General features: G+C 44.7%; 1 protein-coding gene across 1 annotated transcript; it reads left to right on the top strand.

Moving 5' to 3' along the window:
- Positions 1 to 31: 31 nt before the first annotated feature.
- LOC306737851 (protein tweety homolog 3-like) lies at positions 32 to 21,869 on the top strand (the record flags this gene model as incomplete). Its single annotated transcript, XM_079219651.1, has 14 exons — positions 32 to 157; positions 7,096 to 7,295; positions 11,039 to 11,150; positions 11,261 to 11,481; positions 12,422 to 12,517; positions 12,642 to 12,714; positions 12,848 to 12,923; positions 13,867 to 13,922; positions 14,569 to 14,661; positions 14,822 to 14,914; positions 15,006 to 15,142; positions 17,019 to 17,192; positions 19,609 to 19,684; positions 21,735 to 21,869. 14 exons carry the CDS (start codon positions 32 to 34, stop codon positions 21,867 to 21,869), a joined length of 1,668 nt encoding a protein of 555 aa, XP_079075777.1.
- Between the last annotated feature and the right edge of the window lie 1,459 nt (positions 21,870 to 23,328).

Here is a 23,328-nt window from a genome sequence, read left to right as displayed (position 1 = left end):
GAATCAGGTTTGAGAGTGAAGTGACATCAGGATGGCGGCCGTGGTGAACTACTCTCCGCCCTGGTGGGTGAATCTGCTCCACCGGATGCCTCATTTCAACATCGAATTCCAGCTCGTCAGCAGTGACTTCAGACCGGAGGACTCCGAGTACCAGAAGGTAAGACAAGTACGGGGGAATAATTGCCTCCCACTCGGGGATTCATCATCCTCTTCATCATGCAGCATCACCTTATCATCCCACCTCTTGGCATCTGCGCATACTGTGATTTCACAGCAGAGCGGTGGCCCCGGCTGTCCTGCAACCACAGAGTTGTTGTGGGTTCCCTCCCCGCATCGATCAATGCTTTGTGCTCAAGTGAGAGAAAGAGAGAGAGAGAGAGAGAATGAGAAATGTCCTTGAATCAAGACGCTGATCTACCTACTCCATCATTTTTATGGATAAATGTTGTGCAGAATCTATTAGCTGATTAATCAAAAGACATATGGTTCCCAACCTGAGGTTGTAGCCCTTAATGTCTGCGCTATAAATCTGAGGAAAGGGAAGATTCATTAGTAGAGGAAAGAAAAAGACACAACATTTCAAATGTTCTTTTTTTTTAATTACATTTCTCAAATGTTTGCCTTTTCCTTTGAAAATGTTGGAGAGTTTTAGCTATTCAGAAATGATTAAAATGCCACTTTGGGTGAACTGCTTGCAGCTCCTAGACAATCTGATGAGGGGTAGCAAGTAGGTATTGCTTGCTTCGCTCTCCAATAGTCACGGGAACCAATAGAAACAGAGCGCAACGCGTCATACCGAATCATACCGCGTCATACCAAGGGCTGAAACTCTGAACAAAATATCCGTAGCTAGCTAAAAACACCATATTTCATTGCATCAAAGGATTATTTAAGCATCCTCTGTTCACTAGGGGTGCAGTTGATAACTAACATGATGATGGATAATGACGAAGACGATGAAATTAGCTGTTAGCAAGTTACTGTCGCAAGCTAAGGCACACCATAATGCCACACAGCTGATTTCTTTGGCCCAGTTTTGCTGCATTTCATTTAAATCCTGAAACAAGGTGACTTCCAGGTCTCTGCACCAGAAAACCCACACACAAAAAACCCCAAAACAAGGCCAAGACGCATCGTTTAGAACCCCTCCACCCCCTCCCCATTTCATGGACTGCAGTCACCCCTCAATGTAGATTGCTGACATGTACGTATGGGGAGAGGAGAGGAGGTAGAGGGGTGGGGGGGGGGCGTGCAAGTTCAAGAGCCGAGCGTGGGAAGGCACCCACTGCCGCTAACAAGGGAGGGAGATGGGAACCGGAGGGAGAAGCGGGAAGTAAGGAAAAGTGCGGAAGATAAAAAGAGACTGATTGGAGGCGAGAGGGAGCGAGAGGCTCTGATGAGCCATGGGAGGTGCTTCTAAATTGCCAAATAGCCACTTCCTGCGAGCTATTCAGTGTTTCACTAAGGGCCTTTGTGAGTTTGTGTGTCAATGTGTGTGACCACTAGAATTTTAAGGACCCCCTTTTTTTAGACTAATTACATCTTGACATATTTTAGCAGACGGGGCCGTTTCTATGCCAACCCGAGCATCCATCCTGCACCGCGCTCATATGTTTGTTTGCATGTGCAGCAGCGGTGCATGCTATCCGCGCCGCATGTACATTACGCCACATACAGTATGTTCACTTTCTGCGTCAATGCGTATTTAGCACTTAGTGTTGTTCGTCGAGGTGAGGTCACAGATCTCCCTCAGGGGTTGTGTGTTATTGTATGTATGTGTGTGTGTGTGTGTGAATATAGGGGTTCTATTCAGGGTGAAATCATTAATTCTGGCTAGACGGGGGGAGGGAGGGATAGAGGGTGAGAAGAACGAGAAAAAAGAGGTTGAATTAGATTGGCGAAGGGAGGGAGGGGGTGAGGGAGTGAGGAGTGAGTGAGGGAAGGAGGGGTGGGAAGGGGAGGGCTGGAGTCTGTTGTGAAAGAATGCTCTCTTTCTTTCTTTCTTTCACTCTTTCACTGAGGCCCGTCTTTAGATTGGCTCAGTATATCTGTCTCAAAGGCTTTCATGCATCCACTCATCCAGCTGAGAAACGCACAAACACACACACACACACACACACACACAAACAAGCTCCTACACAGTGTCCTTCAGTGCACCAAGTCCGTCACCACAACACACACACACTCACACACCCCCACACAATGGAGAGAGATTCTTCTGTGTAGTTGTTTTTCTCTCTGATGTGTTTTGGCGCAGGTTCATTTGTATTCAGCTCTTGAGCCCCGAAGCTGCTCAAAACTTTCTTCTCACACAATGTCACTCACTCATTCATGTTCTTCTTCTATCCGATGCAGACATTTTTTTCTTTCTCTTAAACAAACACAAAAAAGACAGAGGTAGAGAGAGAGAGAGACAAGACCAGTTGGTCTCTGATGACTCTGACTTTATTCGGGATGCTGACTGTGTGGCTTTTTTCTTTTTCTTCTTCTTTTTTTTTAAACAAGAAAACCGTTTTTAATTTAGTTTCCTGAGAAGCTGAAATTGGAGCTCTTATCCTGAGGTTCTGCGAGGCAGTGCAGTAGCTTGTGTGTCTATCTGTGCGCGGGTGCTTGTATTATGGTAGAATCGCAGAGTCAGCTGCCGGCCACAGTCAAACAGCTGCAGAACATTACAGAGGAATCATGTGACCTGTAATAACACATATTCCCCGGCTGTGGAAAGTAAGTCTGTAATTGGTATTTTGAATCGTATGTTACAGTTTTCACAGTGGAAGAAGTTATCTCATTGCGTTTTGGAGAGGATCAAAGTGAAATCAAAAGGTTTAAAATATAGAAATATGCCCACGCAGGTAATCCGAGTACGGATCCGGTCTGTTTGTGTCTTGGCTGCTCTTTGACCCAGTAGTACAGGTAGCCGAATGAACCCGAGGTCAGGCAGCGCCTCAGGAAAGACGTTGAGAGGATAGACGCCAAGGCCGGGCTTCAGAGTAACACCCAGGCAGGGGGAGTGCAAGGGCAACTCACTGAGGTGGAAGTGATTGATCCTGTCAGCTCCAACACACACACACGCACATTCACAGGCGTGCACGCACACACACTTTAAATGGACAGATTGAAAGTAGATCACTGTGCCTGGGAGTTTAACATTTAGCCCCTCCTCCTCCAGCGTGCAAGCTGATCTCTGGCAGCATAGATGTGCACACACACACACACACACACACACACACACACACACACACACACACACACATGCACGCCTAAGATCACCGTGCTTATTAGTGGCTAATTGATCCACGGTTAATCTGCGCTGATGGTTTGTCAGCCTGGCGGTCAATCTAGCGGCCATCATACACAGTGGGAGCAGAGAGCTGGTTCTCAGTCAGATTATACGTTTTGACTTGAAGCCCATACACCAGACCTCATCGGTACTGTTGTTATTGCTTCATATACAGAGGAGAAGCTTTTTAGTGATGTAAAAACGAAAAACGAAAAACAATGAAAAACATACCAACAATAGTTGGTTACAGCTTCTCAAATGTAAGCGTGCTTGTCTTTGTTTCATCACGAGCCGGTTGAAGACGTCACTTTGGGTTTTTGGAAACTGGGGGAAAAAATAATTCAATTAATTCTTTACAACTTTTTCATATGGCTGCAACTAACGGTCAATTTAATTATGGATTCATCTGTTCATTAGTTTCTCAATGTTTTTTTTTTCTCCTTACAATGTCATAAAAAATTAGAAAAAAACTATTTTCCTAAAAGGTTGTGTGGTTGGTTCAATCAGACCAAGAGAACAACAAATATAAAGAGTTAATATCATATATGACAAAGAAACGTCTGTCATCGATAGTCTAATTGTTTGAGCTCTACAGTTCAATCCATAATGAAGCACTTTCTCTCTCATGTCACTTTTCCTCTTTATCCCTGTATCTGTGTCATCTCATTGTCATGCTTGCTGCAGGATTCATGACGGATGGATCCCATGAAAACATCTGTTGTTGTGTAGCGTGAGGTTTCGTTCTCATTCTTTAAAGCCAAATGCATTTCAAGCTTTATGGTTTTAAGCCCGAATGTTGATTTTTATAGACACAAGAGATCAAACAATGCATTAGTGGAGCACAGTATGCCCTTACCGTAGCGCGACGTCTCTAGCTCTAAGCCCATAGATAATAACATCGGATATTACCAGGAATCTACCGAGCTTATCTCCCCCTCCTCACCCTCCTCACCCTCTGCTCAGCTTCTTTAACCTGTTTGAGAAAAGCAATCAACTGATTTCCTCTCACTCAGCCCGGCTCTAGCAACGGCTTTCCCATGAGAGAGCGGCAATGACAGAAAAATAACACAAAAAACACGAGCTATTCCTTACTAATTATTCCGCAAACCCCTCGGCCCGCTGGCCAACGTTGGCCTGGCTGCCTGTTTTTAAAAGGCCCGCAGGGAATTCTTTTAAGTCTTTTAAGTGCCAATATTTAACTGGACTTCTTTACGGATTTACACCGTAACATCACAGTATTCTAAGTGGGCACTTAGTGGGTATTTAATTAATTTAAATCAGATTTAGGAGCAGCGGATATATAAATATTTGTTGTACAATGTGGGCACACCAGTAAACAACTGTAATGTCGAACGTTTAACTGTTTGGTAGTGTCACGTAGTTGTGTGTAAACACGTGAAACAAGATTTTCTTGCAGTGTAACTGCTTGCAAAATGTAGTAGTATTTAGTCGTGTGAATATTTAAAGTAAATGTAATGCCTGTAGTCTGTGGGCTTACAGTTCGAGACCTCCGACAATAGAAGTACTTTGATGCTTCTGCGGGGACTGAGGGTTGTGGTTTGGACTGCTGCTCGAAGATTAGCCCTCATCTCTCCCTTCAGATGTCACATTACACCACTGCAGGTCACTTCCTATTATATGAATCATATTGGATCCTCTCTACTGTGGTGCTCTAGTGACCCACTAGCTGGATTGGCGGTCACTCTCCAGATGCGACGCTGGCCCGGTTATACATCCGCCACAGGAAATGCTGCCCTTATTAGGCTGCATTGTTTCTCAATGCGAACAGAGGTTTGGGCCTTTTGAACTGACAAGCGAGGAGCAGCGTATCAGCTTGCTGTACTGGGACTGATTAGTCTGTACAGTCATTTCTGTAATGCCAAGCCCTCAAATATTCTTAGTGGTTTTGCCGTGAAGCAATGCGGGTCAGTTGGTTTGTCGGCCCACGGCTTCGGTCTGTAGTATCCAGAGGATGAATTGTCATAACGTTGGTGATACCGCTTCTTTTTCTGATCTGACGGTTGATGACCACATAGGGCTGAACACTAACGGAAAACATGGCATCTCCTATCTATGGTATCTCCTCCTCCTGAGATCCTCAGACTCACACTGTTGCTGTATTCAAATACAATGCAGTATCCAGCTTCAACATGAAAATCGGACACGTAAACATGTTTAAGTTTTACATTCTTTGCAGTATATTTTTCCGGCCAGCTCGAAGATGCCAAGATACGGCTGACTTCCTTCTTGTTTTTCATTCAGGTTCAGCTGGCTCAGTTTAATCAATTTCTAAATTCATTCGAGACGTTTACGGGTCAGTCAAACTTTTCATCCCACTGTTGAAAAAACGGAGGTTAGCGTTTAGCCCAAAGCACCGATGTGTCCATCTGCTAGCAGGGCCGTGGATTCTTAGTGTTGGCTTGTGACCCCCTCAAAATAAAATAAAGTCTTCTCACAACCTCTCACGAGCGGCTGTAAAAGTCTACGATTGTGATCAGTTCACAAGTTCAGATCAGTTTCTTTTTTTCTTGTTTGGTACATCATTTTTCAAGGTCTGAAGAGGGAAAAGTACTCTATCATTCAAAAGAGAAAAAGAAATGCAAGGATTATCGTAAAATCTTTAAAAAAATCTAGTTTGTTTTCTGCTTGCCTATCCTGTTAATCATCTTGCGACCCTTTCGGGTACCTGTCCTGCAGGTACACTTGTCTAGAATATTATGCTTCAGATTGCCAAGATTGCATCCCTGGTACATTTTTTAAGAAACAAAACATATATCTGGTGCATTTTTTAATAGGAATTTTTGACACATACACAACACATTTACAGTAGAGGTGCATACATTTGCCGCAGGGCGAGGAAGATGCTGGCTGCCAGCGAAGAAAAATTGAGGTCAGCACAAAAAACGAGCAGTTAAGAAGCCTGTGAATCGAGGAAGTCTGCGAGCATCTTAGAGGCGGAGTCAGAGTGTGTTATCATCCTCGGAGGACTCCCCACACTCACACTGTTGCTGTTTCCAGCAGAACAGTGGTACAATTCCTTTGTCTACTGTAAGTCGTCTAGCAGGTGGAGATTTTGGTTTTTCCCAAAACGTGCCTCGGTCTCCCCATGGTCCCGCAGTACAATGATTTTTCCAGACGTCCCAAGAGGGGGAAAGAAAAACATTGTGTGTGTGAAAAAGGCAAATTGTTGTAACAGCCCTCATCTCTGTCTTTCCCCATTTCTCCCTTTTTAGTGTTCAGTTCAGTCATCTTCCTTTTCTGTCTCTTCAGCCTCTTTTTTTGTTCCATATATACCCCCTCCCCCTCCTCCTTCTCACTACTCCCTCTGTCTACCCCCACCACCCCTTCCTTCTTTTACACTTCAAAGCTTTTCGAGGGTGTGTGATCTATGCGGCGGGTCTCTGGCGCACACACACGGCTCCCCCAACTTCGCTTCCGCTCCCTCCGCGGAGGTGTGTGTGTGTTTGATGGTGTGCAAATGTGCTTTTTATGGCATCCGTCAAACACCCGTTCTAACAGCCACTATTTTCTGGCCTCGAAATAGCTGGGGAGAGGAACATAAGTCGCGTGGCTGTGTGCGCGTCCGTCCACACAGGAAAAACTAAATCACGTGATCCGTCTTCTTTGTATCTGGCATTCTGCTCATATCAGCTGATTTGCTTCCTGTATATTTAACCCACTTCCTAAAATGTCCCCCGGGACAAAGGCTGAATGAATCAAGCTCCAAGTTTGGCAGATAAAGTACGGCATAAACATTGTGCGGCATTATAACATTTTTTGTTGGCACTAATTATTTTGTATTTGTTTCTTCTCTCCAGTCCATCTTGCTGCTCGGGTCGGTGGCGTTGCTGTGTCTGGGCCTGGACCTCATCTTCCTCCTCTTCTACTCATTCTGGCTTTGCTGCCGGCGACGCAAGAGTGACGACTCCTCGCACTCTCACACTCACTCCCAGCAGCAGCCCAGCGCCGACTGCTGCTGCACCGCCTGGTGCGTCATCATCGCCACGCTCGTCTGCAGGTGAGAGGTTATCCCCGTTAGAGTCGACACATTTACAACAACCTCCTTTTCCACTGCAGCAGCTGCAACTATAATATATGTTTTATTAAGAATGTTTGAGTGAATAAAGGTCACTATATTTAATCATTCTCCCTTATCAAAGGAATTGCACTATAGCCCTAATTAGAGTTTTCAATTTATCGCTGGGGATTTACTGGCTCTGTGTAATACAGCCTGCACAGCTGTCTCCACCTTATCGCTAAAACTGACGACGGACATTATGTTTGAGTCACATAGCGACGACCCATATTAACACAATGTTTTTTATTATGCCCATTTCAAATGTGCACGTAAACAAGCTGTAAACAGAAATGCAAAAAAAAGCTTTTTACAATTGGCTTAAGTTTGAAAAGCTGATGGGAACAGCCGTGATGTCATGCTGCCTGCTTCTTCTGCTGCAGACAAAGCATTCATTACACTGTTACAGTAACACAAATGCAAGGTCCCAGGTTCGAGTCCAGATGGGGGCCATTGTTGCAGGTCACTTCTGTCGCTATTTGCCATAGCAGCTGATAAATACACCGTAACGATCATGATATATCAGTTACTGGAGTTCAGTTATTTGTGCAGTCCTGTAATTTTAATAAGAAACACGACTAGCATGTGTTGCAGTTGTGTTGTGAAATCACTGTGAGTTAGGAGAGGAGAAGGGCAGTCTGGGGGATTCCTACGGTTGGATAACGTCACTAATGTATTTAGCCGAAAACATGGCTACTTTTCTCACTACTTGCTAAAAGCCAACATTTTGGAGACCCAAGTTTTCATTGGACAGCAGCCGTATGACCGAACATAAGGACTGTTAATCTACCGACGTTGCACCAATCAAGTCCACCCAGTCTAGTTCAAGCCAGAAAGCCCGTGTGGTGTTACTGGGAGCCAATGTGGTGTTACTGGGAGCCGGCCAGTCACACTCCACCGTTTGTGTTTATCTGACTTGAAGGTTGTGTACACTCTGAGATCGTTCCCCCGATCGTCCCAGCAGTTTCATAGTTTTTTTTTTTTCAACCACAGATGCTGGTCTACGGACACACACACATATATATACACACACACACACACACACACACACACACACACACACACACACACACACACACATGCAAACATACAAACTGTTCCCTCATCGCTCCTCGACTTCCCCCTCTCCAGAAGACATGCTCTCCCTCTCTTCCCCCTTTTCTTCATCTCTTTTAGTCCCCCTCCGTTATTTATTATTTCTCTCTGATCGGCCTTCTCCCCGGCCTAGAAAGGTTGCCATGGAGACAGAAGCAGATTTGATGCAGAGACGAGAAATGAATTATACAGTCGAGAGCTGTGTCTGTCTGTGCGTGTGTGTTTTCGCGTGACTCGATGCAGAAAAGTGTTTTTTTTCTCTCTCTTTTTTGCAGCTTTTAATATTTTATGATTAGCTATAATATTTCGTATTAAATATTTTATATGAATGCGTGTTTGTGTGGCTGTGTGTGTCTGCATGCGAGCAAGAGCACTCATGCGATTCTTTGTCCACAATTGAATATGACATCATACTTTATTTTTGGCACAGCACCAACCACATGTGGACTTCCTCCATTTGTGTGCAGGTGCAGTGTGTTTACAGAAGCAGCTGCGAGGTCGTTCATTATTGTGCTACGTATGTAAGGTGAAAGGATTAGTCGTTCAATAGAACATTAATCTCACCTTTTTATTATCAATTATCAAATCGCAAACATTTGCTGGTTCTAGTTTATCAAGAATGATATGAAAATCTCTGGGTTTTAGATTGTTGGCCACAAACAAGTAATTTAAAGATGATGTGAGCTGTGGGAATTTATGTCTCTCTATTTTCTGACATCTTATAGGTGGAATGATTCCTTTATTCATCTAAAAGAATGATTGAGAGATTATTCAATACTAAAACTATCAATCAACTCTTTTTCTCTCCCATTACGGATTCAGGTACCTCGACTCAGAGGATGTGCCAACACCAAGTACTCATCTGATCCCAGATTTAAAATCTACATATCGCACTGCTTGGAACTCGTTATAATATATATTTGATGTAAGGGGACGCGAGGCTAAGAGCTGCAGCTGGCTCTGACTGAATAAATGTAACTGACAGCTCTAAGATTTACAATGATAAAGAGAGCGTTATTAGGTTTTCAGTCCTGGTTCATTTGGTAACACTAAAAATGTTGCAAAACTGGATTCATGGCATTTATTATTGGATTCAGGTAAATCGGTTGGGTTTGGACTTGACCTCACCGTGGACCCAATTTTGACTGACTACCACAATTACTGTCTGCGTGCTAAGTGTGCTCTTTTAGGTACGGCAAAGCATTTCTATCGTTACGCTGTCGGTCTATTTTAACCGAAAATGGACTGAAGCAGAGACTAAACTGAGCATCGCTCAGAGCGGGTTGCTGTTTCTCAAAGGAACGATAATGACTTAGTGATGTGTGTTTTCTTTTTTAAATCAGAGTTAAGCTGGCTAATGTTGGCTGTCAATTATCTGGCTTCTGAACTTTTGCCCATCCGGCCGCTTCTTTTATGTCTCACATCCCACGTTGTTGGTTGATAAAGCCTTTAAATCCCCTGATAGGAGCGGCAGGTATTAAACCAGCGAGATGAAACCCATGGAGAGAAGGGGCGAAGGGACATGGGAAGAAGGAAAGGAAAGGAGAGAACGGGAGCGGAGGGAGATGATTTACCGTTAAAAACTGAGATGACAAGGAGGCTGGAGGGAGGGGTGGGTGGGGAAAAGGACGGATAAAAATAAATGTTCTTTACATCAACATGTAGACATTCATGAGCCTCCGTGCCTTTATTTATCTCTACTCTGATTCTCCTACCAAGTCCGTTTCCCTCTGCATTTGCTGTTTTATGTCACATGTACATACAAAGTCCATCGTAAAGCTTTGAAACATTCACACACACACTCAGTCACACAAAGGCGTGTGTGTGTAAACCAGCTGTAACACGGGGCTACTCAAGATCTAATGGGCTAGAATGAATTGCCTTAACAATGGCCATAAATTCCCCTCCACAAATCTCCCTGTTGTTAGCGTTCAGCCCGAGACACCATCAATACAAAGAGTGCACTCGAACACACACACACACACACACACACATGCACGCATACAGTACACAAAGAGAAAATACAAGCGTAGTGGGGAGGGGCTGTGGGGGCAGAGGGTTAGAGAGAAGATAGAGTGTAAAAGAGATTTCTTTTTGAAGTGACGGGGGTGTTGGGTGGGCGTCGGGTTTAGTGAATATTTCTTAAGGAGTACAAGGGTTTTGAAGAAAAGGCTGTTGGGGCCGCGAACCTCAGATGTTGTAGCATGTGTCATGTGTGAATGTGGGGATGAAGGGCTGCAGAAGGATCATATTATGTGCGGTCTGGTGACCCAATTATTGTGTAGGCTCTGTGTGTGTTTGTGTGCGTGTGTGTGTGTGTGAGTGAATCATTCCTGGTCGTCCTGTGCCTGCCTGAGGACGAAGGGTGACACCAATGCAAAGAACAGTGAGCTCAGCGCTGCCTGTTGCTGGTTAACAGAGGAACTGCACTTAATGACTTCTTCTATACTTCTACCATCTTTACCGACGTTGAGTGTGAGCGTGTGTCTGTGAGAAAAGGGAGCGGAGGGGATCGTACTGAACTCATTCATCGATATTCATTGATTTGATGCCATCCGTCTTGTTAACGCTTCCTGTTTTCTGCCTCCCAGCGCTGGCATCGCTGTAGGATTCTACGGAAACGGCGAGTCGAGCGATGGCGCCAGCCGCTTGGCGTACTCCCTCCGTCATGCCAACCGCACCGTGTCCGGGGTGGAGAAACTGGTGAGCTCCCCGCTGTTATCCTCACACCTATTCTTTTACTCACGATCGAATGACAGAAGAGTAAAACATGCGATTTCGTGGTTAATTTCTCTTTCCCGTTGAACGTCCAGGTGTCTGACAGCGCCCTCGCCTTAAACCAGACCGTGGAGGACAGCCTGGTCCAGCTGGAGACGGCCTTCCAGGAGCAGACGGATTACGTGTCCATCGTCCAGAAGCTGCAGGGACAGCTGGACGAGCTAGTGAGGCTGATGGTGGATATTCCCTTCTGGTCCAACACTGACATTTCCCTGGAGGACTTGGCCCACAAGACGGAGGTGTTCGATTTTTACAGGTCGGTACTCACAAGTGACGGTATGTGTTTTTGTAACGCAAGAAGGAATTTATGTTTTTACATTGCAAATGTTTATTTCCGACTAGCTGGAGGGTGAAAAATAAAAAGCACTAACATCAACTGCTCGTGCCTGACCATAAAGGTGTTAACAAGCAACAATGCTGAGTGAATAAACTAATGGGCTCTTTTCGTTTCACGGCCTTGAGATTCTGAGTTTCAAAGCCAAAATGAGCCAGTGACGTCACGGCTGGAGTAAGCAAGGTAACGAGGGATAGAAAAGAAAAGAGCAGACGAGGGTTGACCCTGGGAGGCACATGCAAACAAAATCCACAAACACAAATATTAAAACACAAATAAACACATGCAAACAAATCCAACGAGGGGCAGACAAGAGAACCCAAAGTCCAAAGGCAGAGGTTCAAACCAGGAACGCAGTCCAAACAGGCAAACAAATAGGCAGAGCACGAGAAATCCATGGCTGCGGTCGAGTAGTCCCAAAGATTTCGTCTTTTCCTAACCCTGATTCCTTGACCTGGATGGAAAAGTCGGTCATAAAGGATTTTTTAAACTTCAAGCCAACTTCATCCATAACACATAGAAAATGAGTACCGTGATAAACTAACTCCTGTACACTTCAATTTAGGATTCCTGTCCAAACCAGATTTGATTTCGGTTCCTCCATCGTGTGCAATTAAACAGCAGCGGCGGATGTTATTGATGGCCGAATGGTGCGTCGCTTTAAATGTTGCTGCCTGAGGGAATTGTGGGACAGAGTTGTCTCCTTGCCTTTTGTAAAGGACGGTGCAGTCCCTACACTAAAGGGGATTAGAAAGGAAGCATTGGAGCACCTTTTTATGACCTTTGTATTAAGATAATTCGACGTAGTGTGTTATGTTATTGCACCTATTTGTATGAAACCCTGTAATGTGTGTGTTTACAGGTGGCTGGGGTACCTCAGCCTGCTGCTGTTTGATGTGCTCATCTGTCTCCTGGTGCTCTTCGGCCTGATACGCAACTCCAGAGGCACTCTGATTGGGTAAGCTCCGACACATCACACCCCAACGGCTGCTCCCATTGGACGAGCCGGACCCTTTCTAGACTCTGACTCTGTTGGTGAGCTGAATCGCGACCTTAAAAATCTGCATTTGTGTGTCCTTCAGAGTGTGTCTGCTCGGTGTTTTGACTCTGATAATCAGCTGGGGGTCTCTCGGCATGGAACTGGCTGTCGCCGCTGTAAGTGTAACCATGGCAACATCGCCGAGCTCTCTGGCTCCGCAGTGATGTAATCTTTTTTTTCCTGAGCGAGTGCGTTCAGCGTGCGGCTGCTGCAGGCTGATGTGTCATGTGTTTGCTCACCCTCTTACAGTCAGCCAGCGACTTCTGCGTTTCCCCGGATACCTACGTCACCAGGGTAACCAAGGAAAACGCTGTCATCAACCAAGGTATGCAGACGAGGAAATACACAGTGAACCGGTAGCAGACGTTTTTTTTTAAGGGTTTTCTGCGTTTCCGAAACATTGACGATTGTCAATCGTAAACTTGTGTCACAGAATAAATAATAATTTGCAGCTCTTCACCTGAAGGCTATTTTTACCTTCTCGTATTGTCTTATTTTTAGAAGCCTGACGAGATGAAAGAATCCTGTATTACATAAAACAAGAAAATGACGTGTCTCACAATCGCTCATACGACAACTGGGGATGACTTCGGCTCTCCACTAGACAGACAACGCATTTTATGCTGGAAATTGAAGAAGAACAAATTAAGAGATGATTGGTCGACAAATAAGCGCAAAAACATCCTGAATAGACTTCAGTATCCACGCTGACAGTTGAATTGTTGCTTCTATTTTAAGACCCAGTGTGTGCGTTGATGTGTGTATCCAAGGGGATCGTGTTTGAATGACACTCTGGTTTCTAAAAGCTCTCTCTGCAATGCATCAGCAATCCTGCACACTAACCCCCCTCCTTCCTCCTGCCTCTCTCCAGCGTCAAATAAATAAATAAAAGATCATCAGAGCACATTTTGGCTTTTTCACTTAGGATCATTATCTGATTTGTTCTCTCTCTTCATCCGTTTATATCCCTCTATACCTTCTCGATTGCTCCCTTTCTTCCCCTCCCCGCCCTCTCTTTCCCTCTTTGCACTCATCTAATGAGTTCTGTTGTCTGTCAGTTGTTTCCGCTCTGTAGGGCACAGATGTTGCCTCTGTGCCACACACACACATAAAACACACACACAGAATTATGCCTGAGTAATACTGCTAATGAGCCTCCGCAGAGAGATTCTGGGCGTTGAAAGTCCTAATACATCCGTTCATATAACTACATTTTAAATGTATGTATGTCGTATTCTAATAACGTGTATGTATTGGTTCATTCACAGATATCCTGCAGTATTACCTGAGGTGCAGCCCTGGCCAAATTAACCCCTTCCAGCAGGTAACGTCACCCTGCAGTTTGGGTTATTCTTTTGATTCCTGCTTTTAATGGAATACATTTCCTCCATTTCATGTGTTTGTTTTTCCTCGAAGGTGTAATATGTAGCACTGTTGGCTGCTGCTTGTTAACACACAGCGTGCTAAGTTGCAACCTCCTGCCTACCGCCTCAAAAAGCGAGAGAGAAAGAGCAGCGGTGGGTGAGTGAGTGAGAGAGAGAGAGGGGGAATGAAGTGAGGGAGCAGCGTTAGCGAGAGCAAAGCAGTGTGTCAGAGAAATAAAACGTCATTCTCTAAATTGTTAAAACACAAATAAACACGACCAAACCTCGGACCAACACTGTGGGAAGGTGCAGGATTTTCGGAGAATGCAGCCAAAGGACAGCAGCACACAGCAGAGGAGGGAGAGGATGAGCACATAGAAAACATTCGGCGACACAGCAAAATATAAGAAGGAAATACAGGCAGAGGGCAGGGTCTCTGCAGACACTGGTGATTGAGAGGGATTCATGTTGTGTGATACTTTACATCATACACATTTTGCTGTTTTATTATACCTGTCAAACCTGTAAAGCCATCAAGTAACCAAGCGATGTATTTGTGCTCGTTTCTTGTTTGTGTCTCTCGTCTCTTCATGTGTGTTTTTCTAGAGGCTGTCAGGGAGTCACAAAGCATTGGTGGAGATGCAGGATGATGTGGCAGAGCTACTGCGATCAGCAACACGTGATTACGCCAACACCAAGGTATGTGTGCGCTCGATCTGCGGCGCTTTATTTTCACGGCTGAGCGGATTCGCGTTAGCGAGCGCGATGAGCGGAGCCGTTACAGAAGCGCCACGAGTTTATAGATATAGACGTGAAGGCGGGTGTGTCCACATGTTTAACCGTTACTCCTTGTGTGCAGGGGAGTCTGGAGCAAATCCAGTCCGTGCTGAACTCCACCGAGGTGGGTCTCCACCAGCTGACCGCTCTGGTCGACTGCCGCAGCCTACACATGGTGAGTCACGTGGCGTGCCGCGCCGTCGAGAGGGAAAAGCGTCAAATCGGAGAGTTTCTTTCGCAACTGACGCCTCTCCTTCCCCGCGCAGGACTACGTCCAGGCGCTGACCGGGCTGTGTTACGACGGGGTGGAGGGCGTCATCTACCTGGTTCTCTTCTCCTTCGTCACCGCTCTGATGTTCTCCTCCATCGTGTGCAGCGTGCCGCACACCTGGCCCGGCAAGAGGTGACACACACACATACAGTCGCTCGCACACAGGCACACACACACAAAGACTAGCGCTAACACTAACGGCTAACGTGATACTCGTTCTAACTTCCTAACTGTTTAACTGAATGCATCCTGTGACCTGAGAGCAGAGGAAAGAGCCGTTAGGAATCTACTCGGTGCCCATGCATGTCACTCTGTCCGTGTTTTTGCCTCCTTCCTGTCGTACGTCTTCCTGCCTGTCTTTGCATCCGTCCAGTTTTCTCTGCAAGTTGATTTTTTTGTATTGTTTCTCGCGTCAGCACAGCCAGTCTGGCTGAATGTTTGTTTCTGTGTTTGTACTTATCTCTCATTTTCTTTTCTCCGCTGTGGACTTTGAGCACCAGTGTTTGTGTATCACCACGTTTTTTTTTTTTTTCTTCATTTTTTTTTTTTCTGTGCCCCACTTTCTCCTTCTGTCCCTTCCTTCTCTCTACCTGTCCTGATTTGGAAACGCTTTGGGCTTCAGCGAATGATGGTGGTAATCGAGGAAATAAAACGGCCCCTTTTCATTTAGCCGTCCAAACAAAGAAATCAATATTTGGTAAAAAATCAGCGCAAAGAGCTCTAGACAGGTTTCACCCTGATAAACGGTTTCACCCTGATAAACGAACAATTTAATTATGGCACAGCTGTGCCATAATTGTGGTGCTTTACGCTTGTTTTTTGGGTGTGAATTACCGGCAATGATAATGCAAGGCCCAACCGGTGTTAAACAATAATCCATAATGTCCCAGAATTCGTTGGGGTTGGCTGCCTGTGCTGCCGATGCGGAGTCTGTTTGATGGGCTGCACAAGCTTAGCTCTTTCTTTTTCTTGGGTTGCTGGAGTGAAACACCTCCACCTGGTGGCCAGTCAATGCAGTAACTGCTGTTGCGCCTCACGCCTGCGTTAACGTACCGAAAGGCCCCGATCCATAATGTTCTTCACACTGCTCCCTCCCTCTTTACCTTTAAACAGTACCGGCCTGATGTGACTGTGTCAACATGTGGACAGCTGTTACAGACTTCCCTAAAACAACCACAAAGAATAATATAAATAGCCTTGATATTAGGGTCTACACACATGCACATGTATTTTGTGGTTGACCCATACACTGTAGAAGCCGGTACATTTCTGTAGCCAGAGATCCAACTTCCAAATCAGCACATATCTTATTTTGATGCCTCATTCTGTTACGTTGCTGGCCCGTTTTACTTTTTTTTTTTTTGACCATTCTATGTCTGAAAATAGTTTTGGCCACACCAGCCATGTTTTTTTTTTCTCCCCCTCCTGATGTTTTTGCTTTAAGTTTCATGGAGCACCCAGTGATGCATGAAGTACTTTCAGGAAAAATGCATTTCAATTTGATTCAGTTTGGACAATTTGAAACGGAGAGTAATTAATCAGGAGCGAGTCCTCTGTGTCAATAGAGGATGACTGCATGAAGAGAAAAGAAAATGACTGCATGTTTCTGCGTATATATAAAAGAGTATAGACGAATCTACTACCTTCATACAGTTTCATTTTATGTAACAACACACAGCAATGAAAACCAGCTTCATGGGTCCACTCTGGGCCGTGTAGTCATATCAGAGACCCCGCTGTACTTGTAGTGGACCTGTTTTGTAGATGAATGCTGCCCATGTTCCTTTTCTTCTTGTTCAGCTGCTTTGGTGCTGAAGGCATGGCCTCACCCAGTCCCGTGTGTCAGGGGGACTCCACATAGCACAAGTGCACCTTCCCCTCTCCTAACCTCCTCTTCAACCACTTGTTTACACTCTGTTGTCTCTCTCGGATCTCCCTCCCCTCTACCCCTTTCCCCTCCTATCCATCATGCCCTCTCGTGCCCTGCCCTTACCCCGACCAATTGAAGGACGGATGAGGAAGACGGAGAGGACGAGTCGGGCGCCTCGCGGGGCGGCGTGCACGATAACCTGTACCGCGTTCACATGCCCAGTCTCTACAGCTGTGGCTCCAGCTACGGTAGCGAAGCTAGCCTGCCCGCTACGGCCCACACTGTCAGCAATGCCCCCGTCACTGAATACATGTGAGTTAGCAGGATCAATACACTGCCTGCCATAGGTAGCTGATGCTTGCCCTCCCCTCCCCCTCTTCCGTGACCCAGACTAGCAGCATAGCAACGCTCACTGCCTGCGATACGACAAGTTAGAATAGCTAGTTTTTTGCTCTGTATGGCTCGCATGTCCCTTGTGACCACTTTGTCAGCAATATTTCTCCCAGTGAGTTAAAACCCAACTCTAGCCTTTTCCCTTTGATACTGATAGTCACGTTGCTGCCTGCTGTATCAGCCAGCCTGCCTGTTTTCAGTCCACAATGTTTGCAAACAACCCAGTTAAAAGATCATTTTTACTCGCCATAGTATAAGTTAATGCTTTCACCCTGCTTGCTACGTGTTACCGTTACCAAAGGACTGCTTGCTCTGAAGAGAACTTATACGTATATATATATGCTTGCTTCTTTTTTTAGCTGTGAGCTAATAAGTACTATGTGATGTTTTCTGTTAGGAAAGAGCTGTAACTCTGCAGCAAGAAATAAGAACACAGACAATAACTGCATTCTGAAAGTCATGTCGCCTTCTGAGTTTTTTATTAAAGGACCATGTTTTTCATGTTTTGGTCCATTGACAAATCCTATAAACTGATGACTGTATTCTAAAGCATGGAGGAGGATTTTAGAGTAATTGTTGTCCTTCCATGTAGCCAGATAGTCAGTTTTAGTCCATCCCAGAGATTTGACACTTGCCTGAGATGGGTAATCCCTTACAGTGAATGTTTGGTCATATTAGTTTTCAGTCAAAGTTATCTTTGCATGATTAGTCGTGAGAATACATCCTTCCTTGTCGTGCTCGTGGAATCTGAAATTCAAGATCAAGTCGGCTGCCAGCAGCAAGACTACCAGCTGCCAAAGGACCAGATTCACATAATCCAGTAGGAAATCTTAAATGATAGTCATAGTTTATGGGCCAAAACATAATAAACCACTTATTTGTCCTTTAAGTATAAAGATTTAACATTTTATTTTAAACTGAAACAGAGCTTTAAATACTGAACGATGAATAATGTGTGTTGTTTATATCAAGCTCAAGTATCTCTTTGCATTAATACTGTAAGTTGAACCTTCAGTCTTTTCAGACATTCATAATTAGGTGTCTCACTGTTAACATCAGTGATCAGGTGCACTGTTGTACATAAAATACAAGAGATTAAGGAAATAGCCTTTATTTGGCTTGCTGTTAAATTGTGCTTGCAAGGGACATGTCAAGCTATTTTATCTTTGAGTTTCCTTTTTATTCCTTTAAAAGTTACTTTTTAATATATACTTTATACAGTTTGTGCCTAAAGTACACACACACTGATAAAAGTCCTATCTTACTGAGCCAGTTTCTCATTGTTAGACTAAATGTTTGTCTTTTGTGCTTATTAAGAAGAGGTGTTTAACCCCTGGCTTTATGGTAGCAGCAAGCTCAAGTCCCTGACTTGTAAATATTACCGAGGCCATTTAATTGTAACTTTGTTATTTTTCAACCGTGACCCTATTTTTATGTGTTCTCTTGTCTAAGTGACTAATGTGGACAGCATTTTTTTTTTTAAATTGGTCCAATATTGAACGAGAACGCTGCGGCCGGCAGCCGCTAACAGGCTGTAATGTAATCACACCGGGCGGTTCCTCGCCGTCAATGTTCGCCCACTAAAAGTGCTCGTTTTAGCCGTTAAGTCAGGCTGTTATTATAAGTGTCTGACAACATGATGGACCCGACATGTGTCTGTCTGTGTGTTTGGAGAAGTCACGTTCTGAAATCTTGTTCTAAAGTCTCGCATCACATTGTCTCGATATCAACAAAATATGTAGCCATGACACTGAAAATATGACACAACACAGTCTGACAACACCGATATCTTTCCTCCAACTCTTTCACCGTTGTCTTTTCCGGCAACAAGTCACATGATGCCATTTTTAACAGGCCGGATCAAGCATAACGGTGGAAACGTGAATGAGAGTTGAGGCGGAGTTTGTTGTGTTGGAGTACAGAAAGCATAGCTCAGTGTTATTGAAAAGACATTCAATGTCATGGCTGAATATTTTGCTGATTTCGATAACGCGGATGCGGCCCAATATTTTCAGAACGAGACTTCTCGTAAAGGTAAAGAAAACCTGTTTTTTTCCGGTCGGGTTCTCTCGATAATGTTGCCAGACACTTATAAAAGTAACAATTTGAGTCTGCAGCGTTCTCATTCAATACCGGAACAACTGCCAACATTTTTGTTGTATCCACATTAGTCACCAAAACACAAAAACATGGGAAAATAGGGTCCAGGTTGACAAATAGTGAAGTTCCCCCTTTAAGTCGTAAGAGTGAGCAGACCACAGATGGACAACAGATGGACAGCTGAGCACCGGTGGCAGGGTGACCACATGCAGTAACCTCTTATTCTATAATGCAGGAGCCAGAACGCAAACTTTCAGAACCCTCGGTGTGAGAACACCCCCCTGATTGGCAGGGAGTCCCCTCCACCCTCTGTAAGTGCACACTTTCTAGAACACACTCTCCCTCCGCTATCTTCCAATACCCACAGTGCAGCTGGGGAAAAATGTAAAAACCGCAGAACCCCAGAGAGACGGGATTTCATCATTTTAGAGTGTAACCAAGGAAGCATGGTGTTGATAAAGGCACTTGTAGCTTACGTCTAAAGTGTTTACAGCATGCTAGTGTGGATATTGGAAGGTAGTGCCCTATCCCTACACCACTGCAAGTGTCCTCTGTGCTCAAACTAGACCGTGATCACGGATCGCCCTTCTGAAGGTCATTTTGGCAGCCTGGGATAACTGGAAGTTTGAAAAAGAAAAAAGAAGAAATCTGTTGTTAGCAGGATTTGCACTTGCATCAAAAGAGAGGCTTGTCTCTTCTGATAAGTGTAATTGTTGGGTCACGTGAGACACAAAGTTGTCCTCTATTTCTGATGTAAAAAGTCTGGTTGGGTTTAAATGAGGCGCGAGGAGAACTTGTCGACCGCGTAGCAACAGATGACCGCTTCAGAGACGTCATTTATTTATTTGACATTTAAAACTGCAGTGCATCAACCCTCTTCTTCAACACCCTCAACTCTGCCACTCATGCAGGTGTCTGAGCTGCACCTCTCGTTTGAACTATTTGCCACAAAACAGGTGGACAGCCCTGACAGGATGCTGCTGGGACTGTAGTCCACGCAGCGCCAACTCAATACATGTGGGTCTACGAGACCGTGGACTGACAATGTAATCCACAAAATGGTAAATGGACCGCATTTAAATATTCTACCTTTTCCCGGAAAAAAACCGCATTCAATATTTCACCCATTCACAAACTAATGGTGGCGGATCTAGCATTAGTTTCTAAACACAACTGGCCGTACCCCGCAGTGAAGATGAAACATTTTTTGAGCCCAACCCTCTAAATTTCCTGCTCCCCCTCTTCCCCCCCTCCTCCTGTTCCCACAGTGTGTCTATGTGTGCATTTTCCTGTCGAGGTGTATGTGTCCTCTGTTTCTGTGCCCCCTCACCCTTCACCATTAAACGGTAGCAGGAGCACACGTTTCCCACCTCCGCTGTGCCGAACCGTAGCAGCCACCAAAATGGCCACGATCCATCCTTCTTAGGCCGGTCTGTGGACGTCTGCAGCCGTGTGGAGGCCAGGGGCCTCCGACAGTAGAGCCCACTAACTCATGCCAGGCTAACAACCTACTACATCAGAACTAGAGCACTAACTACAAACCACTGACAAAAAGGACCACATCTGCTAATTTACAATAACACCATCCAGACCTTAATCTGCTGTTATGTAACGAATGACTGTTGTAATCAAACCCCGGCTGTCCAAATGACTGGTCAAAGTACTGCTGCTGTGTTTGTGTTTGTTTGGCTCTCACGTTGTAATTTAATCTATCTATCTATCTATCTATCTATCTATCTATCTATCTATCTATCTATCTATCTATCTATACATCTATCTATCTATACATCTATACATCTATCTATCTATACATCTATACATCTATCTATCTATACATCTTTCTATCCATACATTTATCTATCTATACAACTTTTTATCTATCTATCTATATAACTTTCTATCTATATATACATCTATCTATCTATCTATCTATACATCTATCTATACATCTATCTATACATCTATCTATACATCTATCTGTCTATACATCTATCTATACATCTATCTATCTATACATCTATCTGTCTATACATCTATCTATCTATAAATCTATCTGTCTATACATCTATCTATCTATACATCTATCTATGTTACTTCCACCCATTCACATTTCCTGATCTAATGTACATTATTTAACTGAAACTTTCTACATTACTTTTATTCTTCAGTGTAAATAAGGCGTGATCACAATCAATAAGTGTATATATATTAAGTGTACTGTGTGATCTTCCCTCCTGACTCTAACTGTTTCCTGCTTCACTTTCTCCCTCTGGTTGTCTTCCTCCCCAACATGACTCCCTCTGTCCCCCACTTCTCTGGTCCCTCCGTCCTTTTGTCCCCTCACTGTCCTCGTCTCTCCAGTATACCTCTAGTATGAGGGCCAAGTACCTGGCCACCAACCGACCGGACCAGAACCGACGCTCCGTTCCCAACGACCAACTGGACCCGGCCAGCCGGCCTCACCCCGCTGCCCGACCACAGTCCTCAGTCCACTAGACGCCACGACCGCACCAGTCCAACCCAGTACTGCCTAAATCCAGTTTTCACATTCAGTAACGAGAACCCAACTCGGCACTCACCAAGATCCACTGAATTTTCACCGACACCGACCGGTTCGCCACAAACAACGCAGCGAAGTCAGAGGACCGCACTCTGGAGGTCGACTTCTACTTCTCGCCCCGAATTATCCAGGAGTCGAAAAGCCGAAGCCCATCCCAGAAGATCACGATTCCAACTCCTCTGTTCTTAGCGGAGTAGAGGAGTAGAAAGCTGCAACGCATCAGCCCCACATACCCACAATGCACAGCAGCTAAAGCGCCTTTGCTCTGGGTTCGTCCAGGTTCTTCTTCTACTTTTCAATTATCTCCTGCTCCACTGGGGTCCGTACGCTGCCCTCTAGTGGAGACAGCTCACACACACACACACACACACACACACACACACACACACACACACACACACACACACACACACACACACACACACACACACACACTGTATAGACCTGTAAATAGTAAACGTGTGCTTTACTCTGATTCCACGAGAAGTAGACTCTTGAATCATTACTGGTAATGTGGTGTGCTGCGTGTTTACCATGGACGCTTTTAGCTGTACCTCTCATATACACACACACACACACACACACACACACACACACACACACACACACACACACACACACACACACACACACACATATATATATAAACCATAAGCCAGTGAATTAGAAAGCCTTGTTTAGATAGAAAGCGTTCCACCACATCCACGCCCTCTTTAGCGTCACATTGTCGTCTCACTAGGACTTGAACCGTGAGCTTAAAGTGTGTCCACATCTCTCTCTGTATTTGTTCACGTGTCGATTTTAAATGCGCTTTGAACGTGAGCCAGGAATCCTGTTGTGGAATAGCTGATTAGAACTTTGGGAGTTGAAGCGAGAGACAAGGGACATAAGAAGGCTCAACCTGTGCCAAAAAACTCTTGAATGCCTGATTCTGTCCTCTTCTTCTGCTGCCTCCACACATCTCACTCAAAGGGGGAAAGAAACCTCGAGGAATGTTTTCCCTTCCGACTGTAAATGAAAAGGGAACAACACTTGAAAAAAAAAAGAAAACAATGGACAGAAATGGAATAAGACTCACTGGAAATCACGACTACACATTTTCCAGGTGCTCTGTAAGCTGGTCGAGGTCCCAGAAGACGGTCGGGACGGAAACGTTTTATTTTTTATTTTTTATTACTTTAATGATTTTTTTGGGGTTCATTCAGGGATGTGATCAGGAATATAAGAAGCAGTAAAAAAAATAAAACGCCTCCATCATCATCGGAGGAAAGTTTTGTTTTCCGAATTCCTGAAAAGAAAACCATGTCCCTGATAAATACTGTTACATAAAAGTGTTACGAAATGAAGGAAAGTGGGTGTTTTTTTTATGTTTTATCATAAGCTGGATTCATGTGA

This window comes from Taurulus bubalis (assembly GCF_910589615.1).
Source record: "Taurulus bubalis genome assembly, chromosome: 6".
NCBI lineage: Eukaryota > Metazoa > Chordata > Actinopteri > Perciformes > Cottidae > Taurulus > Taurulus bubalis.
The sequence above is the reverse complement of the archived record's forward strand: the minus strand, read 5'-3'. Positions and strand labels throughout refer to the sequence as shown.